Consider the following 16,583-nt stretch of genomic DNA (forward strand, 5'->3'; position numbering starts at 1 on the left):
GCCAGTGGGGGATAAAAGGAGGGAGAGAAAACTGGAAACAAACAAGACAGATTTTTTTTTTCTATTTTTTTTTCTTTCTCTCTGCCTGGAGTACTTGTACAGTGGAAAAGAGAGATTCTTTTGTTCTTCAGTGTTTTGGTTTGATTTCTTTTTTCTTTTTTTTTTTTAACTACAAGAGCCTACTAAACTTCCCAAGGCACTCAGTCTTGTTGCCAAACACTGGGCATGGTGGAGTAGCATCTGGCAGAGCAGCTGGGAGGATAGATTTGAGAGGCTTCAGATTTTCCGAGTGTTGCGTATTATGTGGTGAGCCCCTTCTTGTCCTGGAAATGCTGCAGAGCAGGCAGGCTGCCTTGAGAAGTAAGAAGGTGGTGCTGCAAAGTACCAGTCCTCTTTTCTTCGGAGTAAGAGTGTTGTGGGGCAATAAAAAGAAATCTGTTTTACTGACTGTGCAGCAGCAGTATGCAGAGGACAGAGAGGGACGGACTTGCTCCATGAATGCTAGAAATCGTGAGGCAAACAGAATGACTCATTTTTGTGACCGATTTATCTTGCCCCACAAGCTGCTGTCCTCTGAAAGCAGGTCATTAGCAGCCTGACGTGACCCACAAAGAGAATAGTGTGAGGTAACAAGTTGCTTCAGTGCAATGTCTGGTCAGCAGAAAATGTTTTCTCTGCTGGTCTGAGGACGTTGTGACAACTGCAGGAGCACTAACTGTGTGGCCTTAACACTGTGCTTATTAAAATCATTTTTGTTTTAGTCTTCTGTGAGGAAAGAAAATCTAAAGAAAACCTTTGAAAACCTTAGAAAGAAAACCTTTGACAATTTGAATATAATAAAAGTGTTCATCAAATATGCTCCCATTTTGCAGGTGATGAGACGGAGGCTGTCCTCTGGGAGCTGCCTTACTTTGCTCTCTTACTCTCCTGGATTTCAGGAGGAAACATGCATGTGTGTGTTTGCAAAAACAAGGAGGATGCTGAGCACAGAGCAATGCCTCTTTTTTGTGTCTGCCTGCAGGTGACCTGCTGCCCGGCTGTGTGCTGACATGATGACAGCTAGCAAGGCGGCCGATGTGAGCAGCAAGACTGAAAGCAGTGTCTGCAAGTCCACTGAGAGGTGAGAGCTTTCCATGTCTCAGCGCCAAGGTACCTCGCTTTCATTTGTTATCCCCAAGAGAAAGAAAACCAGAAGAAGAAAGCATTCTTTCTGCTCTGCCCTGTCCCTCTCTCCTCACATGTTAAGTCACGCCGCTGTGTGTCTCAGCTGGTTTCATTGCCATTTCAGGGCTGTCATGCTGTGTTTTTTAGCATCCTGCCAGAGCAATAATGTCCTCGACTCATAGCGCTAGGAGAGAGCTGCCCCAAGACAAGACCGTTTGTGCTGATGACACCTCTGTCAACATGTGCCCCACCTGCACTTGAAGTCTTCAGCAGTGGAGATTCCATGGCTTCCCCACACAAGCCTTACTGTCACCACAGGCTTCTCCCAGTGTACAACCTGGGTTTCCACTGCACAGTCCAGCATTGTCAAGCCCTCTTCCTTTCATTTAAAAATCCATGGTGTTCACAGTGCCAGTTCTTGACCAAATCATGATGTTGTCACTGAGACAGCCAGGAGTTAAATTTCTGTGAGGCTAAGGAGGAACAGTATCTGGCTCAGGTCCTCTTTCTGCTCAGAAACCCATCCCAGACTCAATTTGTGCTACAACAGTCTGCAATGGCTGCCAGTGTTGCTTGACTCCAGGACAAAGCTTAAGGCCTGCCAGCATGCAGGGTATCCAAGTGAATGCTCTTAAAAAAGTGCTAAGTTCTGGAAGAGGCACACTTGATACGTTTAGGTTAACAGCAATTCACTGAGTTGAACCCCAGTGCTGGAATTGTGGTTAAATGGGACTGATGACAAGGGCTGGCATCTCAGTAAGTGCCTCGTGTTGTGCTGGTGCTCCTTTCCAAGCCCAGGCATTGCTAAGCACTGAAAATTACTTTGGTTCAAAAACATTTGGTGTCGGAGTAACTATTTGTCCAGCTGGAACTTCACAGTGTTGATACAACAGCACTTGGAGAAAAACTTGAAGAAAGCACTTGGAGATCCCCAGATTAAAGATAATAGGGATTTTTGATGCAGGTTGGACTCAGACGATGACAATATTTAATCCCTTGCTGTGAAAACATTGAGTCTAGTCCCCAGGTGCTACGTCACATGCTCTGGGCCAAGGGAGTGTGCCTGGATGTGTGGGAGTCCGAGCCCACGTGCAGCCTGGGATGGTGAGGACATAGAAACGTAGTAATAAAAGTGCAGGGTTTGTGCATTAATGTGCATGTGGGAACATTTGGGTGAATCCAGACAGATCCTCTGAGCAGGCTCTAAAGGAAGGCCAGCTGCATCACATGCTTTCTCCTCTTAGCAGCTACAATTTTGCTGTTGGTTGCAAAGGGTCAGTTTTGTGTTTGTTTGCAATGGATCTGCTTAACGCCCCAACGATGTACAGAACTGCTGCACGTCTAAGCACACATACAAAAATGCTGTTGGCTGTTGAACCTCTCATTAGCATCAGCATATCTGATGTACAGAAATCATTACCTGCCACCTACTTCTGCCACAGACAAAGATTTCACTTTTCACACTGTTAGTCATAACAAGAGCAGAACATTCTGTTCCACTTACAAAGACCATTCCCATAGCATTCTCCCCCATAAGCCTGTCTCTCAAGCTCTTGGTTTGAGCATCCTCTGCTGTTATCAGCTTTATGAGGTAGAGCTTGTGGAGCTGATGGGCTGAAGCGAGGCTGAGCAATGGCAGTGAATGTTTCTTTTTCTCTTTGGTGTGTAGGATCAAGCTTGCGGATAAAAACAATACGGCAGCTGTGAAGAAATTAGAAAGACTTCTGTGTGGATTTTCAAGTGAGAGATGTTCTGAAGGTGCCTCTGTCAGCCTGAGTTTAACGCCTGAAGCTGAACCAGTTTCTTGTGTGGTGAAGAACCCACTTGGAGCCTTGGAGAACTTGATGCTGGATCCCAAACTAGACTGCTTTCAGCAGAACATGCTTAGTCCCAAAATGATCATCAGCGACCCGTCTGTGGATCTGAATGTTAAAGAAAACAGTAAAATCATCAGGAGGCAGATAGGAGGTACTCAGAATATACGGTCACCTGGAAAAATTGGCTTGAGGAATAAGTCCTTTAGCATTAAGGACAAAATTTCAGAGTGGGAAGGGAAAAAGGAAACACAGTCTGCTCCTCGCCGAGAGGAGGAGCAAGGAGCTAAAGAGGAGCACAAAATACCCTGTGTAGTTGAGAAGACGAGTGGAGAAGCACTGGTGACTCGGAAAGTGGAAGCCAAGAGGCTTACAAGCTGGGAACTGGAGTGCAAAGGGGCAGGCAAAGAGAATGAGCGGAAAGCAGGAACTCCAAAAGGGCAGGGAGCAGAGCGAAAGGGGGAAACAGAGAAGGATGGGGAAGTGGAATCTGGTATTGGAAAATGCAGGGAAGTGAAAGGTGGGAAGTGGGAGGTGCAGAAGGAGAACGTTTCAGTGCTTAGTCAGGTCAAGAAGCTAGAGCAGGCTTTGAAAGATGGCTCAGCAGAGCTGCAGCCGCAGTTGCCTGGTACTTACTACTCCCCACAGTGCCTGCAGGAGAAGGCAGCACAAGGACACGCTGCTCCAGAGGGCCATGAGAGCGTATGTGGGGCTGAGCTCAACAAAAGACTTCTTGGCTTGGACTCTGAAATCAATGAGCCAATTTTCGGGACTCTGGAAGAGGTAAGAACTCCTCACACGAAATCCAAGGACTGCAATGTGGAAAATGTCTACACAGAGCCAGGGGTGCCGGAGAAGAAACCCTTTATCAACCCGCTGCCAAAGCCCCGTCGGACTTTCAAACACGAGGGGGAAGAGGACTGGGTGCCAGCAGCTAGGAATAAAAGGAACTTACCCCCTCTGCCATCTATTCCTCCTCCTCCTCTCCCCTCCTCTCCGCCCCCATCAGCCGTCAGCAGGAGGCTCTGGAGTGGGAAGCACAAGAACAACGCTGACCACAGGTACTGGGGCTGTGTATCACACAGGTGCTGGTCTTGGTGGTGGAGTTCCTCCTTCCCACATCTCACTGGGAGAGCTGGATCTTCCTGGGTCACACATAATCCCCAGTCCCCCATTTGTTCATTTGCTTTGTTGTTAGCAGAAAATGTAATTACAAAATGAATATCGCTGATCTGGAGCCAAGTCTAGAATGAGAATCTCTGGGCTCTACCGCAGCATTTTGGTTGTTCATAGCATACCTGTTCTCCTAACTGAATCTGATGTATATATATGTTCCTGGGGTGCCTTCTTGTTGTTTTTTCTCCACCCCTATGATTGCAGCACATTTTTGAGGTGGTAGGCATAGAATACACAACTGTGCAAACAGCCACCTAAAAATTCCTGGTTTGGTTGCAGGAGGGAAACAAAAACTCACCAGGTTTGTCGGTGGAGGACACTTAGTAGAGTTTTAACTCTTTTTGCCATTCCAAACATGAGTTTTGCTCTCTTGTACTGCACGGAAGGTTGATTTTGGGGCCCCCTTACTCCTGCCAAGGGTGGGGTCTGTGTTGTAAATGGAGCCTGTTGTGGCCTCAGGTTCCACGCAGTCTTGCAGGATGCGCCACCTCACACACATCTTCACAGCGTGCTATTGCCATGACAACCCCAATAATCTCTGGCATCCCTGAAATGCCTTCAGTTGTGTGGCTGGTACACATAACAGATCTCAGTGTTTCGTTCTCTGCATGGAATGGGACTGTGCAGTGTTCCCTCCTCAGTAACCCACTTTGGCAGGTACCTTGTGTGTTGGAGAAGTGAACTATGAAGCGCTGCGATGTGGTTGTAAAAGCTGTTTGGCTCTATCACTCTCCTCATGTGTTCCTTTCCTCCCCATCAATGGTGCAGGAAGTCCTATGAGTTTGAAGACTTGCTGCAGTCATCATCTGAGAACGGCAGGGTGGACTGGTACGCGCAGACCAAGCTGGCCCTCACACGCACTTTATCTGAGGAGAACGTCTACGAAGACATACTGGGTAGGAGCTCCGGGCGAGGGAGGGGTTTGACTGCAAGCACTGAATAACTCAGAAGACTCGTGGTCAACAAGCACTCAGCAGAGATGCTGAGTGAAGGATGTTTATTATCCAAATGCAAGCCAGGGCGTGGTTTACACAGATTATTGGCAAATAATTAAAAAAAAATGGACAAAACGTTTCAAAATTTATCAGCTTTAAAGATGAACCTGAAGCATGTGGGAACCAGCTTTTATTTTTTGCTGGCATCTGTCCTCTGTCCTCCTTCTGTCCTGTGGACTAACTCGCACAGCTCTGGTACCTCCATTGTTGTGAGCTTGTCACCACAGAGATAAAGGGAACGTACTGAAACCAGCCTTGAAATGAATTCCATGGTTCAGAAATAAGCTCTCAGTATGGCACCAGGTGCTAATCAATTAAATAAAAAACCCTGAGGTCCCACAGTCCTTGAAAAGGAGTTGTATTGCATTCTATAACTTTGATGGCAGATCAGAGCCATTTTTAAGACTATTTCCTGCAACATTCTCAATTTCTATGGTGTTTTTTTTAATGCTGTAAGTTAGATGGGCTTTTGTGGAACATAGAATAGAAGCATCCCTCTTGAACAAGCCTTAATAAGTTTTAGTAGCTGTAGGCTGGCGTTGGGTAAGGCTGAGTTTAGTGGAATAGGAAAAGAGAGGCTGCAGCAGCTCTTAACACAGCTGCTACCTACAAAGGTGGCCTGCGTTATTCAGTGTGGGAGGCAGCTGCTCTTCCCTAGGAGCAGTGAGGGCATTATCGTTTTGATTTGAATAAAATCTCGTCATATTTGATTAGAAAGAAACCAAATCTTTTTTTTTTCATTCTCTGAAAAGAATGGTATTCTTTTGGGGCTGGTTGCAGAAAAGGTGATGCCAACCTGTCCTTTTTGATGTTTTTGAAGCTGTCAAATTCTTATGTGGAGCTGAGGACTCATGTCTGCCTTTTCCTTCTTGGGGTGGTGAAAGAGATGGGAAATGCCTGAACAGCTGGTGGGGTTTTTGTGTTTGTGTGTTTTGGGGCGTGGTGGGAGGTCTCAGAAATCACTGTGGAAATGCCACTTTGTCAACTGGAATAACAGAGATAGTGTTACAGGTTGGCTTTATGACCAAATGCATCCGTCCCTCCAAACACAAGCACACCCGTGTGTCCCACGCTTGCACAGAAGTCAACGACCAGCCTGAAATTTCTCTCCCCTCCAGCTTTTGTTGCAAAGATTAGAAGCAAACAAAGTAGTGGCTAATCGTCAGCTAATGGAGCGTGCTTGTTTGTTTGTTTTTCTTGCTGCATGTTCAGGCTTTGCCTGGAGTCAGTGATCTTTAATTGGTTCCTGCAGTCCTGGTGGTGTTTCCATGGGAGCTTGGGAAAAGGGGTAGACAGGGATAGCTCCAAAAAAGCCACAGTTTTATTTTTCACAAGACCGCAGGCAATTATAGTCCACACAATAAAAAGAAACAACATGTGAAAACCACAGCAATGGAGGGGTAACGGGGACCTCAGTCGCAGGGCACTAGTGCTGACCCACAGATAGTCGTGTGTCCATCAGGGCATGCAAGCACGTACACGTACACCCCATGCATGATTTGGGGAGGGTTCAACTGCTGGTGAGAGAACTGCTGCTTTTCCCAGCGAGTCACACAGATTCCCTTCATCTACCACCATCATTTTACCTGTTTGCCATTGCTTACCTGGAATATTGGAAATTGTAATGGGCAGATGGATGTTTTTTGTGTGTCAAAAAGAGGTAAACCGTGTTTTTTTCTTTCTTTTCAACTATTTGGACGTGCTGCTGAGCGTCCAAGGTGTTGCATGAAAATAGGAGCAAGGCAGTTGTTCTGAGTCCCAGCTGTCCATTGGGATGGCACGAAAGGATGGTGGTGAAGAGAGAAGTCTCATAACAAATTGCATGCCCATGGAGGTGTTAGGGCTGAGATTTTGTCACTGCTTTTTGAGATGCTTGGTTGAAGTTACTGCAGCCTGCTTTTCAGAGTTGTGTGCTTTTCACTGAAAACACTTAAGTTAGCATTTTCCAGCACTGCTGAGGAACGGGATGTAAGTTCATTAGACATAATTTTGGGTGTTTAAAACTCAGCCTAGTCATGGACCTCATCTCCAGAGTCAGTGGGATAAAAGGGACACCTCTGGGTCCTTCAAGCCTTATGTTTTTGAGAGGTTCTCATGTAAAAATGGGCTGAATCTTTTTTCAGAGATGTTCCTTTTTTTCCTTTCCTCACACTTTCTCTTCAGGGAGGGAGCACCCTGATTTTGCATGGCCTAGGTTAAGTAAAGTGAATCCTTCCCTCTTTCTGAAGTGGGACACGTGGGAACTGAGGCATCCATGAGTGGTGGGTGTGTTTGAAAGCCTCTGCTGCCTGACAGAGGTCCATGCTCAGAGAATGGGTTAAATCTCTCTGCAGAGTCAGCACAAGAGCAGTGTTGACTCCACTTAAACGATGACCAGACGTTGCCCTGAACATGGGGTTAAATAGAGGATAGAGGACACTTATGCTAGCCTTTAGCTCACAGTTTCATTTGGAAATAATTCTAAGCAGAAGACTGCAAAGAAGGAAATGCAATTATGGACCACTGTGCATGAGAACCTCACAGCTCCTCTGAAGACAAGGAAATGAGCTGGAGGACTTGCAGTGTCTTTTCCATCTGTAGTTTCTGTGATATGTTTCTATGGCTGCATACATCAGTGTCAAGGTTTGGACACTGTCCAGTGAGCAGCTGGACTTCAAGGGCTATGGAGAGGATGAAGCAATTGCAGGAATGCTTGAGAACAGGTCTTTATGTCTGATGTGGGAGGTGGGAGAAGGCCAGCAGATCCCCAAACAGATTTTTATGGCAAACCTCAAGGATTTTCTGCACTTACAGTCTCTTGTTTGTGGCTTTTTGCTGCAGATCCACCATCGAAGGAAAACCCTTACGAAGACATTGAGACCAACAGCCGCTGCTTGGGGAAGAAATGCGTCCTGACCTTCCCAGCATCCCCCACCTCTTCAGTGCCTGGGACTCCCACTAAGGTACTTTGATTCAAATGGCCACCTCTCCTGCTCCAGAGGGCTTTGGGTCCTCTGTGGAGCTGTAGAGTTTTACCACTGACTTTGATATTGTTAGGATTTTTTTTTCCTTTCTGTCTTTACCACTGGTCAGAGAGTGGTGTGAAAGAAGAGGATGTACTGCCCTGTAGCAAGGTAAAAACAGTATTCCCCTGTACAAATGGTTTCTTGGCTTGCATTCTTTTTCACACGAGGGCTGCATTCCCCTGGTACTTTGCAGCTGCTGTGCAGCAAGGAGCAACTGGATTGAAAGGGGCTAAATTATTTGATGTTACACTGGGGTTTTATGCAGCTGCAATACAAGACTGGAGTGATAAACGAATGGGAAGAGATCCTCTTCTCAATCCATTTTTTACACAGATGTATCCTCAGCAAAACTGAACCATGGCCCTGTCTTCTGAGCAATTTCTGCAACAAATGTATAGCAAGAAAAGAGCAGCTTTGGGATTTTATCATGTTCATGTATGTGAGGAGTAAAGCTTGAGACTTCAGCCCCTTACCTTTGGAAAGCTGCCTGCAGGTTCTTAATGAATTCTGAGTGATGGTTAGCTTAGTACTTCTTTCCAGAACAGATGAGTTGAAAGGTAACAGATACAAAATGGGAATCCAGAAATGGGTGTGTTCATGACATGAGGTGGTTTGGATTTAGGCATTAGCTCTGAATGCATAGAAAAATGCATCGTTCCCAGTGCATTTCTTGTGAACGGCCTAGAGCACTGGCAGAGGGGCTGCACTGGCAGAGCTGAGAGTGAAAACCAGCTGCTGTGTCTTTGTCCCATACCTGTACTGGGACAAAAGCAGGGTGCTAAATTTCTTTCAGATACTGAACAAAGAGGGCAGGAAAGCTCCTCCTCCCCTTCTTCAAAGAGGGCATTTAAGTGCTTGGGTAATCGAGCCCTGCAGTTGTCTTGGCTTAGTGTCTGCGGGCTGTAGGCAGTCTGTCTGTGCTGATGCCAAGATGCCTCTGCAGACCACTCCCTTAGGATGCCTCTTTTGCTCACTAATGTAATGCCACTCCCCTGTTTAGGGAGCCTGTCCAAAAAGGATGTCCCCACCAGCAGGACAGCTTACAGAGTTGTTCCATTTTCCTCCTTGGCAGTGAAACCAAAAGAAGAGGTAAAGCACATCGTGCTCTGAGCTCGCTGAGGCCAGCCCTGCTCTCAGTTTCCCGAGCTGTTTCGGCTGGTTCCCTTTCTCTATTTTAGATAGTCCAAGCCTGGAACCGCAGGGGCAATGTTAGAGCACAAATCATCTTGGCAGAGCAGGTAGTAGGGATCTAAACATGGTTTTCCTGACCGAAGGGCTTTCCCATGCTCTCCAAGCTGCAGCTATTATTAGAGTTGTTAGCCAACATTTCCAGAGGTTTGACATGCATTTCTTGATGTGTTGCTCTTTTCCAACCAGCTTAATCAGCAACTGAGGTTTTTTCCAAATAATTCAGCGCTTCAAAGAGAAAATTGCCCTGCAGTTCTGAATCCATTCTTGTTACTAGTGAGCTCTAGAGCTGTGTAAGTCTGTATAGGAGTTTTGGGATGAAGTTGATTTCGCTCAGACAGTTTTTCAGTCACTTGTGCACCCTGATTTCCCTCCCATGCTGTGTTAAGTGGCGCTGCAGTGTTACACAGAAACATCTTTCACCCTAGATATGGTTCCCAGCAGGACAGTTAGTGAAGAGTTGAAGGGGAGCAATTACGGTACATTACGGTGCTTTGACATCCCAGAGCTGTGATCTGTATCGGTCAGAGAAGTGCTGCAGCTCTCTCAGCAGCTGACTGGTTTGCAACAGCAGTGTGAATCACGCTGGAGAGCCTGCCCAGGCTGGACGGACTTCCAGCAGTGGCTTATATCGTTAGTGCAGAATGAGATTCTTCAATGTGAAGACTCTTCTAGGATTCGTGTGACTTCTCTGTGGGTGGTAAGCATTTTTGTGAGCTGAGTGTCTTTTGCCAAGCCATCGAGCAACACCTGAGCTGGCCTGAGTGGATGCAGCAGTCTGGTTAATGCCTCTTCTGGGTATGTCTGATGTAGACAGACCATTGTGCTACCTCAGCTACTGCGCTGGTGAGACTTGTTCAGAATTAGCTTGGAGACCTCCCACCTACAGTTCCTGGTGCCACATAGAGATGGCATTTGAGAGGGCATGGTCAGTGCCCAGAAAAGGGGCAGCTTAACCTTATCGTATCGATACCTTATCGTTACTGCTGGGAAATTCTGTTGGAGAAGACAAAAAAAGTTCTTACTGAGCACCTTTGTGGTGAGAAGTGGTTTGCCCTCCTTTATCTAGAGCTGAGCTTTCTGATTCTCTGCTGCTGTCCTTGGTCAGAGATTTTAAGATCTTTATTTTGGTACTTATATGTTTCCTGTTGTGCTCTCTCTCAACTTACTTCAGAGGAAACCAGTCTCCATAATTGCCTGCCGTGACAATTTTCTTGTACCCTCCTCTTGTACCCTGAAATATTTAATTCTTGCCCCTGTCAGAGACAGAATACTGACCGTGCTTTTCATCGGGTCTCACTGCTTCTCTGTTCCTCCTGGCCATCTGCTCCTTATCCCAAATGCTTGTGGCTGGCTGGTTGGTTAGTCTTGTCCTGTTTACAGTCCCAGCCTCTGGATTGCACAAGTCCTGGGAGTATTTTCACACTGGAGTGAGGCTTCTTGACCAAACTCTGGGTTTGTGTTATGTTCTGAAATGCGTGTGGGGTTGTTAAATTGCTGGTCAAAATAGTTCTGGCCTAGCCTGGCAGCTGGACACGTTCCTTGTGTGTGCAGGAATATGGGAGCATTCTCAGAAGTTAGCCAGTTTTGGCAGCTGAGTGCTGTGGATTCCCCACTGGCTCTACTGCCATGACGGTGTTAGCAGTGAAGCAAAGGTACATTGGAGGTGCTGTCTTTACTCACTCCTTCTCCTCCATTTCCAGTTGCTTTCCAAGCCAATTTTTTTCCGACAAAACTCAGAGCGGCGGAGTTTCAAACTGCCAGACATACGGAAACTGAGCCGCGATGGAACTGGGTCGCCATCCAAAATCAGCCCTCCCTCTACCCCCAGCAGTCCAGACGACACCTTCTTCTCCTTGGGAGACCCTCAGAACGGCAAGAGGAGAAGGAAGATTCCCAAGGTAAATCTTGGCTTTTCTCTCTTTTGCTTAGCTTCTTCCAGGCAGCAATGGAAGTACGTTTCCAGTATGAGAGAATATTTTCTGCAGTTTCATTGTGGCATCCCTGCAGTGTAGCCCTTGTTCTGGCAGTTGACCTGACTTATGTTTAACTCCCTTTCTGACTGGAGGGGAAGGTGCACAAACCTCTCTGCAAGTTTTTCCATCTGAGATACCATGATTGTCCGGAGAGATTAAAAAAGAGAAAGAAAAAAAAAAAAAAGAGAAAAAATGCACTTTCATTTTTGGATAAAAGCTGAAGCTTGTTGGGGCGGAAAAGCAAGGAATATCTTTTATTTAAAAAAAAAAAATACATCTTAGTTAGTTCCTCCTTTGCTTGAAAGGTGGGACAGTCAGAAATGTGTCATGTTGGTGCACCCTCCTGGCAACCTGTTGTTCTTTGTTAGGTCTCATGCATGCATTGGCTGTTTCTAAGCCAACGTAAGGTGTGATTGTGAGTGAATAATGAAAAAACCTGACATTTGAGTGACAAGAAGTGTTGCCATTAGTGAAGGGCATTTTCTAGAGCGACATCTCCTACTTTGTGTTTTGATACAATATGACTCTGTTTTAATCCTATTTTCTTTCAGATCTAGCAGGAAGTGTATTCAGTCCAAATGAGGTTTGGCAGCAGGCTATCGATTGAACATTTCAAAAACACAGTTATAAAAACAAAGTTGCTTGTCCCAGTCTTTGCAGGACAAGCAGAGACTACCAGGGCCCGTCTGTGGTGTTTTTTTCTGAACCCGCAGTTTTCATTTGGGGAAAAGGGGATGTGTTTGTTTATCCTCTTCATTTCTTGGTTGCCAGATCCATGTTCATATTTGTATATATGGTTTTTGAGTGCCCTGTCTGTATACCTCGGCTCTCCAGGAATGAGCCAAAGACTACAAATGTTTAGGGTTTTCTTTCCCATTATTCCTACACCTCTGTGCATGTGCTTGAGCTCTGTCAGTGTTTTCACACAAACATTTGTGTCAGCTGAAGGGAAGGTTATGAGTACATATTTACTGGGCAGTGCCCCTGAGCAGTCTTGCAGGGCAAGCTCAGAGCAGAAATTCACTTTTATCAGTGGCAAGGTTGACCTGAGATTTTGGCTGGAGAGCTGGGTGTAAGCTACACTTCCATATCAGAGCATCTCACCTCTTGATATTAGGGTTGCTCTCATCCTCCAGCCAGTTTTCTGCTTTCAAACCTGCAGAACAAGGCAGGTTCCCAAGGGTTACCCTCTGGTGCTCCCTGGAGATTTGACCATGGCAAGGAGAGGCCCAGGTGGGTGCCAGCAAGCTCACACAGCCACAGGGTGTGGAGGCACATCGAGGCCTGGCCTTGGGCTCCTGCCACGCCAGCACGACTGTGCTGCATCTGTACCAGAGCGAGCACGGCCACCGGTAACACAAGTATCTAGACCATCAGGTGAAGTGTCCCAGTATAGCCAGGATTGGGAAGCAGAGCTCTTTTCATGAAATTCTAACCTTCTTTCTTGCCTGGCAAGGAAAATAACCTTTTTTTGTTTGTGTGTTTGCTGAGCAGCTTGTGTTGAAAATCAATGCCATTTATGAGGCACGGAGGGGAAAGAAACGTGTCAAGAGACTATCGCAGTCTACAGAGAGCAATTCAGGGAAAGGTAAAGGAACTTTGAATCATCGTACATCTAAGACTTTTTGAGGACTTAGACTTTAGGCTGACTCGGTCGTTCATGTGATGTTTTTCAGTGCTTCTTCCAGTCCAGTGTGAGACTGAGTTGGGGTTTCCACCTCTTCTTTTGGAAAGATAAAGGTTGTTCCACTGCCCAAGGGCCTTTCATGACAAGGCACTTTTTTTTTTTTTTCTCGCTTCATTTTCATTTCATGGCTTTACATGATAACCTCATAGGTCGCACCAAAAATGCCTCCACTTTTTGATGTTTATTTCTGGAACTGGCTAGACACTTTTGAGAAGAATGTTCTGTCCAAAGAATCTGATTTGTTGAGATCAAAATATTCTGTGGGAATGTGTTACTTTAATGAACTGTCCAATAGAAGATAGGAGAGTTTTGAAACAGTCCTGTTTTCTTCAACGTCCCAATAAATAAATAGCCTCAGTTGGGAATCAGGGTTTCTAGACTATTGACTATAGGACCATCTCCATCATCTCAAAATTAAGACTTTCAGCTTCTCACTGCCAATCAACAGCTTACCAAAAGTGTTTAGGTACTTCAAAGCAATTGTTTATAAACATCTAATCTATGCAAAGCTTTAAATGACGTCTTTCCAACACAGTATTTTTTTCTAAAACACCCCAGTTCCCAGTGAAAGGTGACCTCCAGGTCTGTTTGTTTCCCACAACTACTTGTTACCGCTTGTCCTGTTTTATACATAAAACAGGTGTTTATACATAAAACAGGGGGGTGGGTGTGTTTATATGAACCTTCTCCATGTATTATACTCCTCTCTGAAGCATCTGAGGCATCGACAAAAACAGGTTATGGGATGATATAGGGCCTGAGTCTGATTCATTCCAGCAGTTGTAGGGATTTTTGTTTTTGTTTTTGCCCCTTGTCCTGTTTTTTGTTTGTTTTTACCCCTTGACTGCTACATGTGAATCAGTATTTTGCTTTTCTGTTGTGCTTATACAGATGTGGATGAAATACTGCTCTGTCATTTTATTCTTTATGCAACTCTTAGGGCTGTGCAAAGTAGATTTTGATGCATTTTTTTGTGTTCCCTGAATGAGTGGGAAAATACTGAGGTTGGTAAGTTAAATGTCTGTGGGTGTATGCATCCTTGAAACAGATGAGGCCCTTGAGATCTGTATTGTCTTCCCCCTGAAATTGTTAGGCCTGGCTTTCTCATGTCAGCGATGAGAAATGCACTCTTATAAAAAGGCTTTACTTACTTCATCTTCCCCTTTCTTATTTTCTAGTTACAGATGAAAACAGTGAATCAGACAGTGATACTGAAGAGAAACTCAAAGGTAAGGCAAATGTGTGAAGAGAGCAAATAGCTCCTGATAAACTCTTCTTTGAGTTCCTGGGTCAAGTTCTCTCCATTATGTTCTGCCTTTGGAGAAAGAGCTTGTTTCCACTCAAAACGCAGTGAGAAGACAAAGATCTGGAAACTGCAGAAGAAAATCCAGGAGCAGAGGACTTCAGGAATCCAAAACAAACATCTGCTCCAATTCCCATCAAAGCTCTTTGCACTAGCTTTCACAGGAGCTTTCCACAGCTTATATGGTGTGGAAATAAAAGGAGGTTTTTCTGAGTGCACGGTCATAAACGTGTGAACAGGCTGACAGAGGCAGTATGGCAGTGGGACAGGATGTTCACAGTAGGACAGTGTGTTCACTAACCCCACTACTCATTTATTAAGAGAGAAAACCCACTAGCCAGAATGTCTAGCTAGGGAAATGGGATTGCAGTATATGATTTATTGCTAATTAAACTCTTCTGCATTGGCTGAGTTGAGATAAAGTGCTGCATTCTTTGTTTTGCTCCAGTAGAGCCGATAGAGGGTATGCTGGTCTCCATAATTCTCTTCTCAAAACTTCTCGTATTGGTAATTACCCTTGTGACATGCTGGTGGCATTACAGTCTCTTGAGAATTTATATGGTGAATTAAAAATCCTGATAACATTGGAATACAAAATTGAAACTCCTTCACAGTCCAAAGTTTCTTCATGCACGTGCACACCTGATCGGGGTAGCAGGTCAGTTCTCAAGCTGGAAAGAGTTAAAAGCAGCAGTTTTCACTCCGTGTCAGCCACAGCACATTGTGTGTAAGAAGGCTCACCCCTACCCTCTTCAAGTTTTTTAGAACAGAAATCTCAGTCTGAGTTCCCTTTCATGTTTGGTTGTACTTCCCACATAAGAACTACTGGAAAATCTGGAAATCTTTGGTGTGTACTACTGTAAGAGCAAGATCAAGCTGAAAATTGCTGCCCCTGCCTGCCTTTTGACAGGTTCTCAGGTTATCCTAAAGATAGAGAGAAAGGGTTTGTGCCCACATTGCACAGGAATTGCATTCACAATTGCTTTGAAACATGATGTTATGAAATATAGTTGCATGTTTGGTTGTAGCTGAGAAAGACAGTGTAGATGTGGCCAAGAAGACTCAAACTCTTGTCTGTTCCCACTTGCCAAGGTGAATCATGTGCAGCACCATCGCCTTGTTTCTGTGTAGGATGTCTAACTGCAGCTGGGAACTTAGAGTGGAGGAGATGATTCAGATGGTCAGAGGTCACTTCAGATCAAACAGCACTGGACCCTGGACAATATCCAGATCCATACCTGGATCTGAGCGTGCAAAAGGCCTGCGTGTCTAGATAAGTGTGAATGGGGGCTCTGGCACTTGCTGCTTGCTCTAGCTAAACCTGTGTTTTGCTTTCTGCCTTGCTGAACTGTGGACTTTCCTATTTTTGAATAGAAAAAGGAGATGATTTATCAAGTATCTTTTATTTGGGACTTTTCAGTTTTGTATGTTGCAGTTAACAGACCAAACACAGCCAGTTACCACTGCTGAGCAAGTCACTGTACCTCAGCTGAGACACACTAAATCATCAGGCACCAGTCATCAGGCTGCATGTGAGAGCCAGAAGTACTGGCCCTTAGGACGGAAAAAACGTTTAAAGACAAACTCTGCCATGATGACAGCAGTACAATCCTGGTGTCAAACAATGCAGAGCTCGAGTGAGATTTTCAGAAGCACCCAGCATTACTGTGACACAGCTCCTTTTGAAGTGCCTGGTAAAACAGAGGCCACTTCTGAAAGCTTTTGAAGAATTACAGCCTTAAAGCAAATGTTGTAATAGCTGATGAGAGAAAGGAGTCTAAGCCATTTTTTCCAGGGCTTTAACTGTCCTGGAATTGTGTCACTCTGATTTAAGAAGCACCTTAAGGTTGCTTTAAGTTATATTGTCTGGAATAGTCCGTGACTACTTGACCAGACAAAAGGTCAAGAAGTATGTACCATCCCCCAGAAAGCTCTGTCTCCAAGCAGATGTGTAGCTGGAGTTTCTGCAGTATCCCTGTGGTTGTTGTTTCTGTCAAAAATGTTGCATTACCACCCGCATTAGCGAAAAGCACTTTGTGAGAATGAGCTGTAGCCTCTGCTTGTAGTTAATTCTTTCTTTCTTTTGTAGTAGGGCTAAGGGAGACTCATGGAGATTTAATTTGAGATGCAACTGTAAAACAAAGCAGGGGGAAGGTCTTAGGGAATCTCATCTGGTCTCTTCCCAGCAGGCAGCTTTTCATTACTTTCCATGCTGGAATGTTTATTGTCCCACAGCTCAGATGTGTTGCAGTTACGGCTTGCTTGGCAGTTTTTC

At 45.2% G+C, this 16,583-nt stretch overlaps 1 protein-coding gene across 2 annotated transcripts in view; it reads left to right on the plus strand.

Moving 5' to 3' along the window:
- DENND2A (DENN domain containing 2A) overlaps window positions 1-16,583 on the plus strand; it is a 51,828-nt gene that overhangs the window by 17,484 nt on the left and 17,761 nt on the right. For both annotated transcript variants that reach the window (XM_068663130.1, XM_068663138.1), the window contains exons 2-8: window positions 1,022-1,120; window positions 2,834-4,039; window positions 4,923-5,050; window positions 7,970-8,091; window positions 11,046-11,243; window positions 12,813-12,906; window positions 14,184-14,234. In XM_068663130.1, coding sequence (XP_068519231.1) covers window positions 1,050-1,120; window positions 2,834-4,039; window positions 4,923-5,050; window positions 7,970-8,091; window positions 11,046-11,243; window positions 12,813-12,906; window positions 14,184-14,234 — 1,870 coding nt within the window. In that variant the 5' untranslated portion in view covers window positions 1,022-1,049. The remainder of the gene's footprint in view (window positions 1-1,021; window positions 1,121-2,833; window positions 4,040-4,922; window positions 5,051-7,969; window positions 8,092-11,045; window positions 11,244-12,812; window positions 12,907-14,183; window positions 14,235-16,583) is intronic.

The sequence above is a fragment of the Anas acuta genome, chromosome 1 (assembly GCF_963932015.1).
Source record: "Anas acuta chromosome 1, bAnaAcu1.1, whole genome shotgun sequence".
Taxonomy (NCBI): Eukaryota; Metazoa; Chordata; class Aves; order Anseriformes; family Anatidae; genus Anas; species Anas acuta.